Source organism: Ochotona curzoniae, unplaced genomic scaffold, assembly GCF_017591425.1.
Source record: "Ochotona curzoniae isolate NIBS_2020 unplaced genomic scaffold, NIBS_Ocur_1.0 scaffold_4701, whole genome shotgun sequence".
Classification (NCBI taxonomy): Eukaryota; Metazoa; Chordata; class Mammalia; order Lagomorpha; family Ochotonidae; genus Ochotona; species Ochotona curzoniae.
The window spans coordinates 44,093,035-44,116,024 of record NW_024467122.1 but is presented as its reverse complement, the minus strand read 5'-3'; the positions used below and the strand labels follow the sequence as shown (position 1 = coordinate 44,116,024).

The window sequence follows — 22,990 nt, the reverse complement described above, 5'->3', positions numbered from 1 at the left end:
AACCGGCACCCATGTGGGATCCTGGCATGTGCAAGGTGAGGACTTTAGCCACTAGGCTACTGTGCCAGGCCTATCTTTTAAATTTTTTTCCAATCTTTTTATTTAAAAGGTAGGAAAGGCAGGAGATTTGTCCTGTGTTGAATGACTCCCCATGGGCCCTGCCCTTTTGGCCAAGCAAAAACCCAGAGTCTGGAAGTCTGTCCAGGTATCCCACACTGGTGGCAGGATCCCATGTGCTTGAGCAAAGTTTTGCTGCCTTTCAGGATACACATTACAGGGAGCTGGATTGGAACCTGGGATCAAACAAGGCATTCTTGGGGATGCATATGTCCTGAACAGTGACTTGCCAGCTGTGCCAAATGCTTACTCCTGATTTCTTATATAACAAAGAGATAAGAAGTTTTCAAGTTATTAAGTAAGCCACATGCTATTTGAACAAATAACATCAGAAATATCTGCACTTGTACAGTCATTTTAAGTATTCTTTTCACTATCTCGCAAGTGGTTAAATAGAGATCTAATGTTTTGATTATTGAGGACAACAAAATACATGCAATAAGTACATCAGTTGCTCAACAGCATTGTATCATCACCAAAAATTTAGTATAAGGTTTTCATAATGAAGGGCAGGATACATGTGGTATTTTGGAAATAATACAGTTCTTTTTTTTTTTTTTTCTTATAAAGATTTATTATTGTTGGAAAGTCAGATATACAGAAAAGAGGAGGGTCCTCTGTCTGCTGATTCACTCCTCAAGTGGCTTCAACGTCTGGCTGGACTTGAACCAGTCTGAAGCCAGGAGCTTGTTCAGGGTCTCCCACACAGGTGCAGTGTCCCAAGGCCTTGGACCATCCTAGATTGCCTTCCCAGGCCACAAGCAGGGAGCTGGATTGGAAGCAGGGCCCATATGGGATCCCAGCACATACAAGATGAGGACTTTAGCCACTAGGCTACCACACTGGGCCTGGAAATGGTAAATTTCAGAGCATAGACAATTTGGTGTATTTGGACAGTCTATTTGATACAAAAAAAGCATATTGATTTTCATTTTTCTAAGCACAAGAACAGTACTAAAGTAAAGCTAGAGGACCTGACACAATGGCTCAAGTAGCTAACCTCCCCTTGCCAGTGCCAGGATGCCATATGGCCACAGGTTGATTTCCCCTGCTGCTCCACTTATCCAACTCCCTGCTTGTGGCCTGGGAAGGCAGTGGAGGATGGCCCAAGTCCTTGGAATCCTGCACCCGCATGGGAAACCCAGAACAAGCTCCTGGCTCCTGACTTCAGATCAGCTCGTCTTTGACCATTATGGCCACTTGGGGAGTGAACCAGCAGATGGAAGTTTTCTGTCCTGCTCTGTAAATCTACCTTCCCAATGAAAATAAATCTAAAAAAGAAACCTAAAAGCAATATGCATCAATATGGAAAAACTACAGCAGTCATTGAGCTTAGAGCCCATATGTATTTTGAATCTTGTAGATTTAGCATGCATTGAAGTAAGCAAAGAAAAATAAGAGCAACAATGGATGAAAAAAAGCCAGGAAGGAGGCTTGTTTTCAAAGCAAGACCTTGTACCTTGTGAATGAATTTTGTTAGCCTCTATTAACTGAATAAAATTGCTGCAGGTGATAAGGGTTTTGTAAGATCTGAGTTCCAATCACTGGATTACTTATTCTCAGACCCCCTAGTTTTAATGTTAGCTATCTTATTTACTCATCCCTTGTCTTGATGGAGGAATTTTTCAATTCTGTGTTGTATGGCTTTACGTTCCATTTTGGACAAATCTCAGTTGCTCGCAGTAGGTGCTCTGCAAGTCACTTGACGAAAGTGGTCTGTAGGGATGTATTGCTGTGATGTCTGGGAATGTGATTCCTGGCCTAAGTGCAATTTTACTTAATAGTTACAAGACTTTGGAAAGAACATAGCTAATGGTCATAGAGATCTTCCAACAGCCCGTATTAAATATTCCCTCCCTCCCCACTCCAGTTTTCCTGCTCAAAAAAGAGTCCCTGGAAGTGATGTTCGCCACCATTTAAAGTTCCTATGATTTTATCTTCGTTGCCACTATTGCCTCTTTCTTCCCTCTGAGGGATTTCAAAAAAACTATCTTAAAAGTGGCAAAATTAAAGATGTGGTGAAAAAATTAGAGCGGCTGTTTAGTACCATGTTTATATAATTGCTTGAAATTGGGGAAACAAATGAAAACGAAGCTCTCTAAGAGGTTTCCTGGTCAAGATCCGTGTGCTCAGAAGGCGCGGCCTGAAGCATCCCTGGCGAGAAACCCGCGACAGGGCTGAGTTCTGGGGAGCCCAGGCCGCGTCCACCTGCTGGAGGAGGGGCCGGGGCGGAGCCAAGATGCGCTGGGAGGTGACGCACACACTTTGGAGCTCGCCAGGCTCCCGGCCGACCCCAACCAAGGCCCACACCGCAGGAGGCTTCCCGGGCTTCCCCTCGGTGAGTACAGTGCCGGTGACTCAGTCTCCTATCGCTCTCTCCCAGAAATACGGGGGTCCATCGGGAACGGGTGTCCTTGAGCTGGAAGCCGGGGTCAGACACAGTGGGAGGGGGATAAGGGAGTTGCCAATAAATAGGGAAGGGAGAACCGAAGAAGGAGATTGGACACATCATCCTGTCGCAGCGTCTTTAAGCGGGGGTGAAAAGAGAACATCACCTACATTCAGAGCGATTGGGAAGATCGAGAATGAGGAGGCTGGTGTTTGGCTTTCCATCAGAATGGCAGCCACGGCTGTTCTCAGCTCTGCCGCGCTTAGAGGGTGGCGAGAGAAAGCCTTTCCTTCGCAGAATAAGAAATCAGAGGGTATGAATGTTTTAGTTTCAGGAAAGAACATGCCTGGCTCTACTTGTAAGACTGCCCTGACCCGACTCCTGGGAATACACTAGCCAAAGGAGGATTTGCTTGTCCGCTGTCTGCAGCATCCATCCTAAATCTGCAAGGGAAGCTGCAGGAATAATGTTTCCTTGTTTTGCCTGCGTAACTGCCAACGTGTAAGAATGGCTGACTCCCCAGATGCGCTTCTTTTACCTGATTCACCTGATCTTCCGTCGCTACCGCCTCCTTGAAACTGGAACCTCTAGGAGTGGGAGGCAATATTACCAGCACGATAATAGCGACCTGGGGTGGAGGGGCTCACTCTGTGCCCTGAGTCGTCCTTAGTCCTCCTACCTGCATTTGCATGCGTCCTCGCAGCCACGCTCCCTAATGCAGAGGCATCGTCTCCTTTTGGCACCAGAGGAAGCTGAGGACCTTGCCCGAGATCCCCCAGGGTGGTGTGTGGCTGAGCAAGCACACCCACATCTACCCTAGTAGATTGCTGGTCAGGAATCTCAAATGCACTAGATGTTTGCCGGCTGAAATGTTGCCGGGCGCCACTCCCAGTCTTTCCGTGCTTCTTGATCATCTGCATGTAGCTAACTCCTTCTTAGCCTTCCCCCCAACACCCCCCCACCCCTCAGCCCCGAACTGGAGAACTAAATGTATCATTGCCTCTCTTTCTCAAAATCGCAAGTTTTTTTTGATTTGTCTTAATAAACCCAGGGGAAAGTGGTAATGCTGGACTTTCCAGGAGCTGCAAAAGGGGCAAAATATTTGGATGAGAACTGCTATTTTGGCCTGGCTTTCCCAAGTGTATGTTCAGAGGGAACTGCATACCACCTACTGTTTTATTTTTTTTTTTAATGTTTCTTTAACACTGGGATGTCCTTCCTGACAGGGACATTTAATGCAAACACCCCTGAGGATTTCCTACTGTACCTTCGTTCTGGGTGGTCTTCAAACTGCAACCTGCAGTGGTTATGTCTGCAACAGCACAGTTACCAATGGTGCCCATTCAATAGAAGCTTTATCTCTTCTTACAGGTTGAAAATGGTGTCCAGGGTGGTTTCTACCACTATGCTGTTTTGGCTGGCCTTGGGGTGGACTCCAGTATTTGCTTACAGCCCACGGACACCTGACCGGGTCTCAGAAACAGACATCCAGAGGCTGCTCCACGGTGTTATGGAGCAGCTAGGTATTGCCAGGCCACGGGTGGAATATCCAGCTCACCAGGCCATGAACCTTGTGGGTCCACAGAGCATTGAAGGTATTTACTGTGTTCTGGTGGCTTGAAGCATCCATTAGTGTCTGAGATAATGCATTTTTGTGAGAGTTTCTGTTTCCCTTTTTGACTACACAGTGTACATACATATGCCCACATGAAAATATAGGCCTGTGAGAGGAAGGATCTTCATCTAATTCATAGCTATAGCCCTAGCACAGACTCTGGTTACATAATAAATGCTCAGTTCATATTATAAAAATATCTCTTTTTACCTATTAGAGATAGACGAGGCTCTCCCATCCTGTGTTCTTCCCCAGTTGCAACAGCCAGGACCAGGCCAAAACCAGGTTCCATGAGCTCCGTCAGGGTCTCCCACATGGACCAAAGCACTTGAATCATCATTCACTGTGTCCCAGGATGTATTAGGAGGAAGCTGGATCCAAAGCAGAGCAGCTAGGATTTGACCTGGCACTCTGATATGGGCTGGTAGCTCAACCTGCTGTGCCAAAATGCCCACTCTGCCTGTGAATAGTTATTGAATGAGTGAAGCAGCATCTAGTTCTGTCCTCTAAGACTGGAATCCAACTCCATGTGCTTTTCCACCACTCATCTCGAGGGAATTTTATTCCCAGATAGCTGCCTTTCAAGAGCTGACGTCAACTGTACTTGTAAGAGATCCTTAAAATTTAGGACCTGCAGGATCAGATTTGATTGTTCGGAATAACTCCAATATCTCCAAGAGGATCTAAAACATAGGAGTGACCATATTAAAACTGTCAAAAATATAATCATCTTATTGACTAATAAATTAAGAAGGGTTAAATTATTCTAGGGTGGTAAGACACTTGCCCCCTATATTTCCTGTTTTCCTGTGTTTCTGACAGTGTGGTTATAATCCTTTTGAGAGAAAGCAGTACCTCACATGTTTGTTTAATAATGCCTTTATAAAGTGATATAGCTCCTGTGAACCAGAGATACAGCATCAGACAGATGCCCCATTTCTGCCTTCTTTGCTGTGCTCTCTGATGTTGCATGGTCTTCTCCGGGGGCTGGAATCCTTAGCCAGAATCATGGACAAGTCAGGTTAAATGCAAGGGAGTATGTTCTTACAGTTTCAGTGTTTGTCCAAAGGAGTGAGTGCTTGGGCAAAACATGAATTATCTCTAAATTTTCTCAAAACAAGCACCCAGGATATATGATTCTCAAAATGGAATGATTATGCATAATTTTGCCTGAGTCTGTGATAGTGGAAAAAAATGATATCTGTCCCATGGTTCTGGGAATGCTGTGAGTATTGCTGATACCAGATTCTCATTGCTACCTTGTGACGCAAAACTCTAAGTCATTGAGTAAAATGAACTGGGTGAAGTTGTTGTCTTGAATGGTTAACATTTGATCTGCAGGAAAGGATTAGCTCAAACATTTCCAATCAGCAAACATGCAAACCCAGCATAAGGTCTTAAAATTAGACCCAATCCAACAGGGTTTCCTACCATCTCTTGAGAGAACCTAAACCCTCAACATCTGCCACCTGTTTCTTCAAACAAACAACCTATTTCAGGTCAACTCTTTTGAGACTGTAAATAGCTGCCCTTTTAACATGGAAAGTGTTGGCTTAGTCACCCAGCTGTTGCCATGGAGAAGGTTTTCCAAGTTTCCTCGTCAGCTGTGCTCCAAAAACAAATAACAGCCTTTTCCTGGGTACCAAAAGCTGATGTTTATCTAGGACCTTGTTTTATTCCCTCAGTGTCCAACTACTAAGCACCCGCCATGTACCAGACACTGTACAGGAGCCTGGGGCAGCTCTGCCCTGGCAGACACAAAGTCTGCAGAGCAGACACACATAGAAAGGGTGATTGCAGTGCCTCTTGGAGAGGTTTATGGCAAATGTACAAGCAAGCTGCTGCCATGGCAGCAAAGAGCAGGACTGAGGTGCAGCAACAGATGGGCAGATCTAGGAAACAGTTCCTTGAAGAAGCAATGTTCGACCTAGATTTTGAAGTTAAATAGGAATTCATCAGGAAAACCACAAGTGAAGACAAGAAGGTAAGGGAGTACCTGGAGCAGGACAATTCACAGCAGAAAACTCAGCTTCTATAATCACTCTTTTGTGTGTGTGTGTGTGTTTTTAAGATGTATTTATTTTTTATTTGAAAGAAGAGTTACAGTGAGAGAAGACAAGACAGAGAGAATCTTCCATCCATTTGTTCACTCCCTAAATGGCCACAGCGGCCAGAGCTGAGCCAATCTGAAACCAGGAGCCAGGAGCTTCTTCCAGGTCCCCCATGTGGGTGCAGTGTCCCAAAGTCTTGAACCATCCTTTCCTTTGCTCCTTACCCAGGTCATTAGAAAATAGCTGAATTGAAAGTGGAGCAGCCAGGTACCCATATGGGATGCCGGCCCTGTAGATGGAGGCTTAGTGTGCTAAGTCACAGACACCATCCCTCACCACCCCCAGGAAATTACTTTTGAAGCAGTGTTCTATTATTGCACTCAGAAGCCTCCCCTCTCAGGGACTGAATGAGAGAGGAATATTGATTGACTTGTGCTTTATCTTTCTATTACTATGTAAGCAACAACCAAAAATCCAGCAACTTAACACATTTATTTATCTCCATTTCTGCTGGACAAACATTTGATCTGGCTTAGCTGCCTTCTGTGTTCAGGGTCTCAGCGAGTTGCCGTCAGAAGTTAGACAAAAATGCATCCTCAGCTGGAGCATGGTATCCTTTCCAGCTCCAAAAGCTGTTGGCAGATTTTGGGTTGCTGAAGCTGTGAAATTGAAGTTGACTTCTCCTGGCTGCCGGGGGCCCTGTCAGCGGGACCCCTTTCAATTCTCACCCACGTGTCCACTTACAGCATGGCAACTCACTTCTCTGAAGCCACATTCTTTCAAAGAGAGACCATCCCTTTAGTCTGGTGATTGTAATGTCAGAAAGTCACGGGCATTCTATCCCAACAAGATGGCCCATTCCTGTCACCACTCTGTCCCATCCTCAAAGGCAGATGGTGACCGGGGGACTCAACAGGCAGGAATCTGGAAGGTTATTTAGAATTTGCGTATTGCCACTTGGATAACAGCTTAACAGAGAGCAAGTAGTCCAATAGATCCTTGAGGTGGGAGAAAAAAAGATCAAGCCTGAATTTTTACTAGTTTTAGAAATTGTCCTTGAATTGACTGCATGGTCTGATCCTTATTCATGTGAGGGTAGCAAATGTTCAACCTATCTTTTTATTTGCTTTGTCTCTGCTCAGATAATTACTCCTGCTAGTTCTAGCATATGTGTAGCATTCCCCACGCCTTTGCCCACGTGTCTTTTAGAATTTTCTTATAAACATAGTAGATGGAAAATGTCTTCTAATTTTTGTGCAATATACACAATATGGTGTTTTCCGGGATGGGATTTTGACACACATTTAACCTGGTCATTATGGGCATAAACTGTTATTAACAGTACCCATATTTGAATGCCAACTCTAACATTTATTAATGATGTGACCTTACACAAATTACTTTTCCAAGTTTCTGCTTAGCTTGTGGTTAGGATTTAGGTTTACTTGCCTGCAAACAGGTGATATTGCAATTCAGAGAAGCAAAAATGAAGTTTTGGCACTAATGTGAGCTTATTTCTCCTGGGATCCCAACACTTGGGATCCATATGGGATCCCAATGCTTACAAGGAGAGGATTAGCTACTTGAGCCATCATGCTGGACCCCATGAACTCATTTCTAAGTGAGTCACCATTAGCACCACTTAACATTGTCTCTGGAGACTCAGTCCCTTGTAGTCAGGGCTGTTCATCACCTATACAAAACACACAGAAGACAGACAGCTGTCCTTTTTGGTCTACTCTAACTGCGTGATTTTGAAATTTTTATTAATGTCCTTGAAGGCATATATAATCTCAAATAAAAGATTGTATACTAGTTTATGATTTGGGTTCACTCTGAGTTACTGTCAAATCAGTGTAGGCATATATTAAAATCTCTTTGATCACATATCCTTCATGATTATTGTGCCATTCTATTTCCTTTTACAGCAAGAATAGGTTTTTAAAGAAGGAAATGCCACCGTATGTGAATTGCTGTTAAGAGGTTGAGTAGGTGGCCTGGCACAGTAACCTAGTGGCTGAAGTCCTCGCCTTTTGCATGCCGCGATTACATATGGGTGCTAGTTAGTGTCCTGTCTACTCTACTTTTCATTCAGCTCCCAGAGTGTTGCCTGGGAAAGCAGTAGAGGATGGACCAAAGCCTTGGAACCTTGCACCCACATGGGAGATCTGGAAGAAACCCTGGTTTCTAGCTTCGGATCAGCTCAGCTCTGGCATTGGGACCACTTGGGGAGTGAAACAATGGATGGAAGAACTTTCTGTCTCTGCCTCTCTCTGTAACTCAGCCTTTCAAATAAAAGTAAATAAGTCTTTTAAAAAAGAGAGATTGAGTAGAATGCAGGTATTAGATTTGCCTACTTCCTATGAAAAGAAAACATCAACCAGTTATAAAAAGATGCAGAGACTTTTATTTGAGATCTGCCCCATGCAGTGGGAAAGAGGAGAAGGGAGAGAGATCTGGGAAGCTGCGGGGGAACAAAGGCAGGCAGAGGGATGTGCGGCAAGGTTTTATACCCCTTCCAACATGGAAGCTGGCACAGACTCTGTTTAAGTCCTAATTAGTAAGGAATGTCAGCCAGGCTCATCACATCATTGGCCAGCTGGAGCCCTGCTGGTTCGATGCCGTGTCTGGCTCTTCTGGTCCTTTCTGGTTCCAGGCTGAGGCCGGGATGATGGGTTGGGTCTGAAGTAAGCCCAGCCCCACTCCTGCACCTGTGGAAGCCATTAGCAGGTAGAGAGTACAAGGTAGATGAATTTATCCCAGAGGTTGCTGATTATAAGTCCCATAAAATGCAAAACAAAGGAATGAAATGGAAGCAAGAGTTTGAAATAGGTTTGGGGGCTGCCCCTTGGAAGGCATGCAAATACCTCAAAGAGCTGGGAGAGTCCATTTTGTGATCCATGGAGAGAGGCCCCACCAACAATGAAAACAGCAAGTGCTGAAGCCGAAAATGAGCAGCAAGGGGTTTGTCTGGCTGGAGTTCAGACTCCAGGAGATGAGAATAAGATTAGGGCCATGACAGGAAGGGGAAGGACGAGGTTGGGTGAATGGGGACCAATTGCATAAGGATCTAAAGCCCCTTGAGGGCTTGGAGGGTTTAGGTTTTCACTAAGTATATTTCTGAAGTTGTTGGTAACTTTGACCATGGTGCTATGGGTCACTCTGAGTATAATGCTGGAAGCACCTCCTTAGGGAGCAGGTGCAGATGGAGGGAGGTTAGTCAGAAGCTAATGGGAATGGCCCAGGGGAGAGAGGTATAGCCTGAGAGATTTGGTCATTTCTTGGGCATATTTTGACATTTGAAACAATCAGATTTGCCAGTGGGATGGAGATAGGAGCTGAAAGGGCAGAATCAAGATGACTTCCAGATGCGGGGCCTGGGAGCTGGAGGTGGAACAAGTTTTCTGCAGGAGGAACTGAATGAAAAGTAGAGTAGACAGGACTATTCATCATTTTCCCTCATGATTTATTTATTTGAAGGGGATGAGAGAGAGAGAGAGAGAGAGAGAGAGAGAGAGGTTCACTTCCCTAAATGGCCACATCAGTGGAGCCTGATCCAGGGTAAAGTCAGGAGCCTGGAATTCCATCTGGTCTCCAATACAGATGGCAGGAACCTAAATACTTGTGCTATCCTTTGCTGCCTTCCCAGGCACATTAGCAGGAAGCTGAATTGAAAGCTGAGATGGGATTGGAGCTTGTACTCCATTGTAGCATTGCAGGTGGATGCAATGCTTAACTTGATGCACTGCAGTGCTGGTCCCCTATATTTTTTAAAGACATTTCAGGTTTGTTTTGCCATTTAATGTTTATTTACTTACTTGTTTTCCTCTGTATTGTAGGCTGCATGAGGATGTACCTGTTTTGTTCTTTGCTTTATACCCAGACACATAGTAGGTGCTCAGTAAATATTTGAGGAATCAATGTATCAAAAAAGGGAGAAGAAATTTATCTGGTGGCAATACATGTATCAATATCATTTGACATCTAGAGCTGTTTGAAACATTTTTCCTTCCAGTTCCAGCAAAAGGTTCCATTTTTCAGTCCAGTTTTTAAAGATCTGTTTAGATGTTCTTGCCGTGAGCTCAGTGACCCAATATCTGTTTACCTAGAAGTGACTGTGATTACCGCAAGGTTTGTGCTCTTCCTACAGGGGCCTGTAGAACAGGTGGGACTGTTTGCAGTTCTGAACTCAGCCAGCAGAGGGTGAACTAGATTAGAAGTACAGTAGTCTGTTATGTCAGTCTCCTGATGGTTAACAGCTCTAAATGGCTATAAGCAAGGAAGCGTTAGCCTCAAATACCCAGGCAGTGTTAGGAGTTACATTTTTTTAAAAGAGTTGTTTCCATATTTTAAAAAAATTTTTATCGGAAAGGCAGATTTACAGAGAAGAAGAAACAGAGGAAAGATCTTTCTGCTGGTTCACTCCGCAAATGGCTGCAATGGCTAAACTGAGCTGACCGAAGACTGGGAGCCAAGAGCCTCTTCTGGACCTCCTACATGAGTACAAAGCTCCACAGACTTAGGCCATCCTCTGCTCCTTCCCCTGGCCATAAGCAGGGGGCTGGGGATCTAACAGCTCCCTCTCACGTGAGTCAGTACGAGCTGCTAGTAAACGAATTGCAGGCCTGCCTTTCCCAGTGCATTATTATCTCACACTTTTTTGGGTTTTTAAAAAATATTTATTTATTCAAAAGGCAGAGAAGTGGAAAACAGAATAAGAGAGGAAAATCTTCCATCTTCTACTTCACTCCCCAAATTGCTTTAATAGTCAGGGTTGGGCCAACTTGCAAAACCAGGATCCAGAACTCCATCCTGAGTACCTACACTATCTCCCGAGTACCTACACTATCCCCTGAGTGCCTACACTATCCCCCGAGTACTTACACTATCCTCTGAGTACCTACACTATCTCCCGAGTACCTACACTATCCCCTGAGTTCCTACCCTATCCCCCAAGTACTTACACTATACCCCAAATACCTACACTATCCCCTAAGTACCTACACTATCTCCCGAGTACCTGCACTATCCCCCAAGTACCTACACTATCCCCCGAGTACCTACACTATCCCCTGAGTACCTACATTATCCCCTGAGTTCCTACCCTATCCCCCAAGTACTTACACTATCCCCCAAGTACCTACACTATCCCCTAAGTACCTACACTATCTCCCGAGTACTTACACTATCCTCTGAGTACCTACACTATCCCCCGAGTACCTACACTATCTCCTGAGTACCTACACTATCCCCCGAGTACCTACACTATCTCCTGAGTACCTACACTATCTCCCGAGTACCTACACTATCTCCCGAGTACTTACACTATCCTCTGAGTACCTACACTATCTCCCGAGTACCTACACTATCTTCCGAGTACCTATACTATCCCCCGAGTACCTACACTATCTCCCGAGTACCTACACTATCGTTTTCTGCTTGCCAGGATGATATTTCTGACCTGGACTAGTTAGCACTTAAGCCAGATACTCCAGTATAGGATGCTAATATTGCAAGCTGCAGCTTTACTTGCTATGTCACAACACCTGCCCCTTTCAATCTTCAGTGGAGTGCCCTCGTCTTATTTTTCATTGCTCACCCATTATGCTTGTAGATATGCTTCAGTGCACCTTCCTCCATGCCCGAGCTCATAGAGCTCCATGTTGCTAAATGGTTACTGTTGTTAGTTTATCCCCAAGAAACAGGTGGAGGCACTTGAGAGTCAAAACTGGCTCTGCCAGCTGACCTTAACACTGGATGCTTCTAACCACAAAATATACTTTAGGCAAAAAAAATTATCCGAAAACATTGGACATTCATTTTCCTCATTTTTAGGGAGCATATCACTAAACTGTTAATATAGAAATGTATTAATATTAGCATTTGATGGTTATGAATAATTTTAGATGTATGTTATCAGACAAAAGCACCTAAATCTTTTTTTGTAAGACTGGATTTGGTTCCTATTTCAAAATAATGAGGGCCAGGATTATTTTATTAATTGAGGAGGTCCACCAGTCTGTGGCCTAAGTAAAGGAGATGCAGTACATCTGCATTGCCACAGGGTGGCAACAGTTGTCCCCAGTTGAAAGATCGAAAGGATGAGAACTAATCATGGAAAAACAATACAGGAATCTGAGTTTTAGGCTGGTCTCTGCAGTTTAAGGAAGGGACATAGGTTTAACTCATGATCCAGGTATCCTGACTAAAGTCTGATTCTGGGTTATTCTCAACTTGTGAACACCAATGAGAATATTGGGTTTGTGGGCTCCCCTACTCCCCATTTTTCACTGATTTGAAAGAAGGGCAGGGGTGGGGTGAAGGGAGGGATGAGCAGGGAAGTAATTTAGCGTTTACTTGTCCGCTCTCCAAATGTTTACAAGAACTGGGCCTGGGCCAGATAGAAGCCAGGTGCCTGGCACTCCATCCTGGTCTCCCATATGAGTGGCAGGGAGCCAGAACTTGAGCCGTCACAGCTGCTCTCATGGTGTGCACATTAGCAGAAAGCTAGAATTAGAAACAGAGTGAGACGTGAATCCAGGCACTCTAATATGGGATGCCAGTGTCCCAAGTGAGGTCTGTCCTCCGTGCTGTGCTGGTCTCAGCTTGGATTAACAAGGGTCTCTGGTTGGCTTCACTTCCTTTAAGTTCACCTAGAGCCTGCCCTCAATGTAAACCCTTAAAATAGTCCCTGGGATACAGTTTTCTGTGTTGAACAAATGCATGGCTAGTAATATGAATTTTAAAAGAAATGGGGGGAGGGAATTTTCTTGGCAGGGAGAAGGTCACAGAATTGGGAAGATGAGGATGATGACATATTTGCATGTACAGTGAATGTGTCCCAGGACATTAGTCTATAAATGTCCAGAAAGCACCTGGGTGTAGGTGAAGCAAAGGGGTTTGGGTGTCATCGCCCATGTTATTGGTGGCTGATGCCACAGGAGCAGGAGCAGATGAACTTATGCTGGGTGAGTGTGGAATAAGAGGAGCAGAGCATCCAAGACCAAGGCCTGGAGGATCCAGCACCTAATGGCAAAGTAGACAAAGAGCCTACAAAGGAAACTGTGCAGAACAGACTAGAAAGAAGAACTAGAAAGATGAAGTATAAAGAAGTCCAAGAAAGTGTTCTAAGGGGGCAGCTGTCAGCAGCGCTGCAATGGGCGGAGAAGGCATGTGGAAGAAGTCCACCAGGGTAACAAGTGCTTACCAACCACAGCAACAGGAAAGTGGCCAGGGAGGTGGCACTGAACCACACTGCAGTGGACTGAGGTGATAATGGGCAGAAGACCCAATGGCAAAACATGTCCTTGGGGTGTTGGGGCTGGTTACAGAAAGGAGGGAGTAAATGTTGGGCAAGAGCTTGGGGTTATGTGATGCATAGCAAAGGAAGGCTTTGGTTAAGGTTGTCTGAGAACAAGGGATTTGAACTTGTTTGAGGGCTAATTGCTTTGAGCTGGAGATGTGATGGAAAGAGTGGGCTTTGAGGAGGTGGGAGGGGTTGGGAATGTAAGCCAGGTGCAAGCTGGGACCTAGGTCCATCCTACCCTGGGACAAAGGGAACAGGAAGAGATGCAGAGTCTGGAATTTTGACTTCAGGTTCTTGCTGATGCTTGGTATGCTAACTAGCCACTTGCTTCATTAACAATATGAAGACGCAATGCAGTCAGTCTTCTCTTCATGGCCTCATATGCACCTTCTATATACCTCCCCACTATATTTTATTGTTCTAATTGTTATTTGAAAGTCAGTGAAAGACAGTGATAGACATCTTCTATCTGCTGGTTCATGTCCCAAATACATCTTATACCTAGGGCTGGACCAGCTGGAAGCCAGGAGCCAGTAGCACAGTCTGGGTCTCTCATGTGGGTGGCAGGGACACAAGTGCTTGAGCCATCACCTGCTGCCTGCTATACACATCAGCAGGAGACTATCCCAGGCGGTCTCCTGGGTTGCAGGCATCCCAAGCAGCAACTTACCCTATGAGCCAATCATTTGTCTCTGTGTTTCTGACATTTCAAAATTTTAGATAAGACTGGTTTTTAGCTTTTTCACATATGTAATCTAACAAATAGTTACTTACCGATTATATTGTAAACTTTATACTTACACGTTATAACTCCCACATATCTTGTACAATAAAATCTAGGATCTTAAGATCTAAAGGGTGTTATCTTTGTCACTTTTTATTTAATACTAATAACTGCCTTAGTGAGGCAGAAGCCTAGAACAAAGATGGAAAATCATTTTAATGGGCCATTAGGGAATTTAGGGTAAGTATTCTGTCATTGCAACAGTGCAGTATAACAAATTAGCGAGGTCTTGCTACATGCACAAATTATGAAGTAATGTGACTCTTTCCAAAATAGCAATTTGTCAAGAGTCACGATTTCAACGTAGAAGGTTTAGTCATTGTAAACAATGCTTATTGCATTTTAGCTGACACACCAAGACTGTCGTCATCTCTGATCTGGGCTGTTCTGGAATGACGTAGGTTTGGAATCGTAGGAGATCTTCATTTCAATCCTTGGGCAAAATGAGACTTAGAATGGCCATGAGGGACATGGGGAAGTAGTGCAGCCATTGATGTTCAGCTTGCTGTGTGACAATGGCTGTGCCAGCTGTGTGAGTCCAGCATGGCTGTTGTGAAATGTTCACTTCAGGGAAGGCTGGCACCCAGATAAGCCTGAGCCCGGTGTATTTTTTTAGTGGATGCTGCTAGAACCCAGACCTTTTTATTTTTCAGGGTTCTCTGGAGAAATAGACTCAGAAGGGTAGTTAGAGGAAAGAGCTTGTTTTAAATGATTGATTCATGTATTTGAGGAAATTAGCTAAGTTGAAAATGTGCAAAACGGGCCAGCTGGCTGGAGACCCTAGGATGAGCTGACACTTTGGATTGGAAGGCAAGTTTGGAGGGAAAGTTTTTTTTTTTTTTTTTTTCCATTTTCAGGGGTCCTCAATCTTTGCTGGTAAGGCCTTCAATAGATTGAATTGGGGCAACTATATGATAGACAATAACTACTTTCCACAAAGCCTACAGATTTAAATGCCAATCATATTCAAAAATCACCTTCACAGCAACATCTAGATTACAACTTGAACAAGCAAGTAGGTGGTCTAACCAAGATGTGGTGACATAAAATTAAGTGTTATTCCATCCTGACCACCCACATGACCCCTGGAGCAGGTTTACCATGAGCCTGCCGTGACCTGGCTACTGTAGCACTGACTCTCTCAGGGCCTCAGCTCCTGCACAGAGCCCTCAGTATTCCTGAAGATCATAGAGCTTCCCTGAGCATGACCCTGAGCATGATGAGCCAGGCTGTTACTCATCTTTCCCCCTTTTTTCCATCTGCTGCGTACTCCAGGGACCTCCAATCCTTATTGTTTCCCCAACAATAGCTGTTGCAGCCTCAGGGTAGTCTGTGCAGTGAAAGCTGAGTTGGGTGGGCAGTGAAAGGACCCTCCATTGTGTGCCGTGGTCTAAATGTTTGTATCACTACCACCAAACTGAAGAGCTCCTACCCTATCTCCAATACAGGGAGAAGGAGAGCTGGAGTCTCTGGAAGGTGATTGGATTGTAAGGGTTGCATTTTCATGATTGGCTTTGGTGCCCTACTAAAATACACCTGGCAGGAGAATGTTTACCCTGCCTGCCATACGAGGTCATAAAGATAATGCAGAAGGCACCTGCTGTAAGGCACAAACCCTCATGACACCTAGAATCTGCTGATTCCTTGATCTGGGCTCTGTAGAACTGCAAGCAACACAGTTCTGTTGTCAATAATATTTTGTTGCAGCTGCCCGAATGGATCAAGACAGTACTCTTTAGCCCCCCGAAAGTTTTTAGGGTGAGTTTTTAGAGAAAACAAGTTCAACTTACTCCCTACTTTCTACTTTTCAAAGACTTCCCAAGGTAGGTTGATCAGCGAAACAAATCTAGGCAATGGGCACCAAAGAGACTCAAAGATCCCTTCCTCCCATGAGCCACTCAGGCATCAGATCAGGAAGCCAGATGCCTCTTCCCTCTAGTCTGAGCTTCTCCTAGAAGACATTTCTAGCCCATGCAAATGGGTTTCTGGAATTATTTCCCTAGGCAATCTGTCCCAAGCCCAAGCCTTCCAGCTGGGACTCTATTTCATGTCACCTGAGACATGCCATCTGGAATCAGGGTGAGGCAACAAGATGCATGCTGAGTCACTGGGAAGCCGCCATGAGCGATTCTCCACAGATAATTGACAAAGTGGTTCATGCACATGTCGGAAATGCAAGAGTGGTAACTAAATTTCATAAAATATTTTACGGTTTGCAAACAGACTCCTCTGTGTTCTGTCTCATTTGATATAACCTTTGTATCGTGTAGGAGGTTGAAAGTTGCCCGCCATTGCACGGTTCCAGCTTGCTGAGTGTGCTGGCAAGCCAGCTGTGTTAGATTTGAATGCATCTCTCCAACCAGCTGTCTTCTATCCCCGTAAACTTGTATAATCCTGTGATGTTTAGCTGAGAAACTGTAATGATTCTGGGAGTCGTGGTAAACCACAGGCGGATTTGGGTGGCTGGTTCTTTGGGGACGTGAAGCATCAGGAAGTCAATGTTCTGACAGAATGCCCTCTTGGAACAAATTGGTGCAAATACCTTGGGCACCACAGTTCGTCAAGAGAGCTATTATGGCAGGCTGGAAGGGTTTAGCCGACCACAGCTTGACACCACAACGGAAACTGAGTGCATAGTTTTTTGGACCACGATGTGCCACATGATTTCAGTAGAGGAAGGGGTTTGTGGTGTGGGGCGTGATGGGAGACTGGTCCTGCATCGCAAGCAGGAAAAGCAGTGTGCCAGGAAGCCCTGGGCATTTGGTCCTGGCCCAGACTGAGTGACTGCGTGGCACTGAATATGTGCCTTCATTCCTTCGGACTTTAGTACCCCAGCATGGAGAGGGAGACAAGCTGTTCAGTCAGATTCCCAAGGCTGATAATGACTAGAAGAGCATTTTGGGAAACAGAAAATGGAAAGCATCACTCTCCTGGTCATCGTTTCTTTCCTTTTGCCACATGGATTGCCAAATGCTAGCAGCTTCAGAGTTGGAGGATGGTCACATCTTTTCATTTTCCCTCCCCTGTTCTCTGTGTGATTCTCCTGAGCATGGCCTGAGCCCACGGCCCTTGGCAGTGGTTAGTAAGCTGCAGCCCTGAGCCTCCCTTGACGATGCTGAGTGCCCTGCTCCCTGGTGGTGTCAGCCTTGGCCATTAGCAAAATGGGCTGTAGTGAAGATGAGTTCTTTCCGAGAATCCTGTCAATAGCTGCTTCTCTAGGCTCAAATGGGCTCTTCTCCGTTTAATACCCTTTGCCAATGACTTTGCAGCTATTACATGTTGCCATGAGATAGGTTTTAGGAGTAGTCTGGGTTGAGAAGACTAATCAAGTAAGAAGCAAGTCTTTGTGGAGGTAAGACATGGCCATGCAAGAGTGACATGCATGTGAATTGAAAAGCCAGTGCTCCATGGTTTGGATATTTACCACTTCCCAAACATTCCGTTAGTGCATCCCATCGACCAGTGCATTTCCACTCTCTCACTCAGCAAGCAATTACTGATTGTCAGCAATGTGCCAGAAAGTGTGTCCAAAAGACATAGCTTCGTTTGTTTACATAGGATTTTTGTAAAGTAAGGGAAGTGTCTGGCATTGTCTTCCTTTAGCTTTTTAGTTCAGGCTACACTCTGACCAGAGGAGTGGGGAAAGGATTGCAATGCTTCCCCCATACTTTTTCATCCCCTTTCAACATTTTCTCTTGAAACTTCTATCTAAAGGCATGAGTGAAAACATACAAGTAGGATCAGGAGTGACGAACTATGTCTTCACACAGCACCTCACTCCAGCGAGGTGGGTGGGCTGAATGGATGTGATACACACAAGGAACGACAAGGAAAAGTAGCAGGTCCCATTCATCATCTCTCATTGCAACTTGCAGCCCTGTTTAAGGAACTTGAAATCTGGGAGAGAGAAAGGAACATAAAAATAACAATGTACATCTGCAACATAGTAGGCTAGAAGCTGAGAGCCCAGCACATGGATCTGCCTGTCTCCACTAGGAAGATTCTGGAACGGGGTGGTGACTGACCCCCAGAGAAGCTGTCACAACCAATCCTGAGCTGGGCTCCCTTGTGGCAGGCTAGATCAGGGGTAGAGCTGAGGGATTCATGTCCAGGCAGGATAAATTCTACTCACTTAGGGCCCTGGCTCATCCTAGGAAATGCCTGCTCTCCACAGCCTATCTGCCCCTCACTGCAGAGCATCCTGTTACACCTTATGCTAGTACAGAGGTTGATCCAAATTCAACAGTGGTAGTGGATGGAATGGTGGGTGGACTCTTTCTGTGTGGGTCAAATAATCATAGATACACAGATGGCACTGACACCATTGCAGTTTGGGGGGCTGGGGTTGAGTGGAGCTAGGTATCACTTCCATCCCTCAGTGTTTGTGGCGGTTGGGGAGATGATTAGGCTGCAGATACTGACTCATCTGTAAAATGATCTTTGCTCCAGGAACCCCACCTTTTGCAGGTGGTTGATCACTGGAGCACATTTGCCTCTCAGCTCCTAGATAGTCACATGTGGACCTCTCAAAGCACTTGACAGTGACCTTCATGTCCAGAGGGTGGTGGTCGGGGACCATGCTGGGCAGGTGCAGCAGGGAGCTGAGGGAACAGCTGTGGCACTGCACTGGCCCTGTAGCTTGACCAAGGTTTTTTGTTTGTTTGTTTGGTTTGGTTTGGTTTGGTTTGGTGTTTGGTCATTTAATGTGATGCTTAGTGGCTGCCAGGCTGCTGTCCTGGCAGTTTGGACAAGACAGGAATGGCTAATACTTTCTTCTTGCGCAGTTGTAGTGGACCAGACTGCAAGGAGAAATCCTTTGTTGTGAAAAACGGAAGAAGCCCGTCTTCTGAACTGAACCAGCAGGTCTCTGCTGTCTCTTGGCTTGCTTTCCCTCTCCCTCTCCTTCTCTCTCTTCTTCTCAGTCTCGTCCTCTTCTCCTCCTCCCGCCTCTTCTCCTCCTCCTTCTTTTCTATATGTCTTTCAGCAGGTGATGGAATAGCCTGCTGAGCCTGTGCAGACTCCAAATAGTCCTTGGTTGCTGAAGTGGGCAAAAACATGGCTGCAGTGCAGGTGCTGCTGTCTGGAAATGTTTCTGTTTGAAGCAGGAGAAGAGCAGTGAATTGATAGTGAATTATGCTAATTTTAGGAGTTTTTATTTCACGTGTGTGATCAGCTAATAGAATTCTTGGGAGTTAGCTCTCGTTTAACTGGGTCTGTACACAGGACAAGTGGAGCTTGCAAAGTACTTCTGGCTTATGTTTTAAGGGCAGATCTCAGTGCCTAAGGATCTGGATTGTGGATAGGCAACACATGCCTACAGGCAGGGAGTAGAGTGGCCAGATCCCAAGCTGTGCTGAGAGTAAGTTATCAGTCCCTCAGTAGCTCCCTTTCACAGCCTGTGACCCATTCAGCCTTCTCCTGCCTCACACAGTCCTTGCTGTGAGATGAACCAGATCACCCCCTTAGCCATGTAACCCTGAGGAAAGCTTGGGAATGGTCATCTCTCTTCAGCATCACCCACATGGCTTGTCCTTAATCTTATTGTGTAGATACCCAGTTTCACCATTTGTTGTCTTTTTCTTCCGATCCTCAGCATAGGCAGATTTATGTAGTTTTAAGAATCATGTTGTAAATATTCTATGTGAATATTAACACCTCACATTATAACAAGAGCATCTTCCTGTATCATTACAAATCAATGTGATTATCTTTAGTAACTGTGTAATATCCTATTATATGTAACAATTTAAACATTCCACAAATGTTGAACATTTCATTTATCCATTTTTAAAATAAAGACTTACAGAGAGAGGAGAGACAAAGAGAGATATCTTCTATCACTGGATTATTCTGCGAATGGCTGCAATGGCTAGATTGGGGCTCGTCCGAAGCCAGAGGCAGGAGCTTCTTCCAGGTCTCTCATATGTTTTAGGGACTCTAGGACTTGGGCTCTCCTGCTCTGCTTTCCTAGGCCATAATCAGGGAGTTGGGTCAGAAGTGGGGCAGCTGGGACTTGAGCGGGCATCACAGTCAGAGGATTCGTTTGCTATGCCACCTTGCTGGCCCCTAGAGTTTTTCCAGTTTACCCCCATAACAAATGTTGCTTTTGTGAGCATGTTCGCATATAAACCTTTATCTAGATTCCTGATTAATTCTTTAGAGTGTATATTTTCATGAAAATAGTAAGTCAGGATCTGTGTATATTTTAAGGCTTTATTTCTACAAATTGTCACATGGCTGTCTCTAAATGTTGCACCTATGAACCTATTTGCTGTGCTTTGTGTGTGTGTGCTTGTGGGCATCCTGTTTCACTTGTTAACTATAATTGTTACCATTTAAAAATATCTTGGGGGCTGGCATTGTGGCACAGCATGTACACCAGGATCCCATGTAAACACCAATTTAATCTTTGTTCCACTTCCAATCCAGCTCCCTGCTAATGGCCTGGGAAAGCAGAGGAAGATTGCTTAAACTTGTCAGACCCAAAACCATGTGGGAGAGCTAGAAGATGCTCCTGACACCTGGCTTTGGACTTGTCCAGCTCTTGCCATTGTAGCCTTTTTGTGTGTGAATCAGTGGATGGAAGACTCTCTCTCTCTTTCTGTAACTTCCCCTTTCAAATAAATAAATATATATTTTTTAAAAATCTTAATTTGGTTAGGGCATTGTGGCACAGTAGGTTAGGCTGCTGTTTGGAATGTCTGATTCACATATCCAAGTGCTCGTTGAGTCTAGGCTACTGTGCTTTTGATATAGCTTCCTAACTACTGAGTCCTTGGAGGCAGCAATCGATAGCTCAGATGCATGAGCCCCTGCCACCCAAACGGAAAGCTGAATGGAGGTTCTGGCTGCTGGCTTCCACTGGGCCAGCACTAGCCATTGCAGCCATTTGGATAATAAATTAGTATATGGAAGCTCACTGTGTCTTTAAGTAGATGAAAATAAACATAAACAAACATTTTTAAACACCTTTCAATTTGACAGGCAAAAGTTGCATCCCATTGCTTTTGTTTTCATTTTTATGTGTACATTTTTATTGAGCTGGTCTCAGTTCAGGTAACACGTGGCTGGCTGAGCACCTCAACCTAGTCCCAGGGAGTCCAAAGCCTATGTATCTTGAGTTGGGGGACAAAAATGGGGGCTCTAATGGCTCATTCAAATGAAAAGAAAAAATTTCAAAGCATTAAGATGAAAATTTATTTTCTCAAAATATTTATTCATTTGAAAAGCACAGTTATACAGACATGGAGAGAGAGACAGATTTTCCATCTGCTGGTTCACTCCCCACATGGCTGCAAAGGCCAGAGTTGGGCTGATTTGAAGCCAGGAGCAGGAGCTTCCTCGGGGTCTCCCCACATGGGCACAGGGCCCCAAGGACCTATGCCATCCTCCATTGTCTTCCCAAGCCATTAGCAGGGAGCTGGATTGGAAGTGGAGCAGCTGGGATAGCAACGGGTGCCTGTAAGGGAAGCTGGCTTAATCAGTAGAGTCATTGTACCGGTTACCTCTGATCCAGTTTGTAAATTATGAATCAAAAGCAGCAAAACAACAACAAAATACAGTAAACAAACAAACAAAATACTCAATACATCTCATTTTCTGTGCAAGTTGGGTTTTGTCAACAAAGAGTGTTAGGCCAGTAAGTTAACAACAATCCACCTAAGAGCATTTGTGTGGGACAGATGGCTCTGATTGGTCCTACCCCTGCTGGCTGATCCACATCTGTGGAAAAGAGGACAGCACCGCCGGTCCCACCACGGATTCATGCAAAGTACTTGTGCTCAAGGGGTAAGATGATCTTGATTTTCACTACACCGGGGACCGGTATGGAGTCCTTCTCTTGCCCCCTGTCGGGGATGCCCCGGTATATGCTGGTATCCCCTGCACAGCACGGTGTTGGCTCACAGGTCCTTGAGGACGTCCACGGGTACTTTGTGGTGGAGTTGAAGGTGATCTTATGGACCACTGCGTGCCCAGGCAGGAAGGAGGGCAGGACAGCGGAACTACTTGATGATGATGGTGATCACCTGACCGCCGGCCAGAGCCTGTGGCTCTTCTCTTGAAAGGTGGAGGGTCCAGGGTGGCCATCTCCTATGCAAAGGTCAGACGACATAACGCAACTTCTTTTTAACGTCACGCACCAGCTCTTTCTCCCCAGTGGTGGTGAAGTGGTGGTGAAGCTGTAGCCACGCCGGGTGAGGAACTTCGTGAGGTCATTGTTCAGGTCAGGCCCATCCAGGTCCAGATGCAGTCTGGTTTGAGGGAAGACTTACACCTCGCTGATTTGCAGTTTGGGTGACCTGTTGCCGGAGGCCATCATGGTGCCAGTGTTGCGGCCTACATGGAGGAACAGCATGGGGTGGATGGCCCCACACATTCAGGGCTGCTGTGTTGAAGGTCTCCAATGTGATCTGGGCCATCTTCTCATGGTTGGCCTTGGGATTCAGGGGGACTCAGTCGGCAGCACAGGGTGTTCCTCTGGGGCCACACGGAGCTCACTGTGGAAGGTGTGGTGCCAGATGTTCTCCGTGCAATTCCCGTTGGTGACGATGCCACACTTGATGGAGGTACTTTGGGGTCAGGATCCACCTCTTATACTGCATCTCATGCCCACCATCACACCCTGGTGCCACTGGTGCCCCAGCTCGGAGGGGGAAAACACAGCAAGGGGCGAGATTGATGGGTGGAAGCTTGCACCTGCTGGGGTTGTTGTCACCCATGGTGAGTT

At 45.4% G+C, this 22,990-nt stretch overlaps 1 protein-coding gene across 2 annotated transcripts in view; it reads left to right on the top strand.

Annotated features, from left to right (window-relative positions):
• The first annotated feature begins 2,339 nt into the window (after positions 1-2,339).
• The window catches only part of LOC121149007 (neuroendocrine protein 7B2), a 57,973-nt gene continuing 37,322 nt past the window's right edge, over positions 2,340-22,990 (top strand). For both annotated transcript variants that reach the window (XM_040969413.1, XM_040969412.1), the window contains exons 1-2: positions 2,340-2,455; positions 3,878-4,101. In XM_040969413.1, coding sequence (XP_040825347.1) covers positions 3,885-4,101 — 217 coding nt within the window. In that variant the 5' untranslated portion in view covers positions 2,340-2,455; positions 3,878-3,884. The remainder of the gene's footprint in view (positions 2,456-3,877; positions 4,102-22,990) is intronic.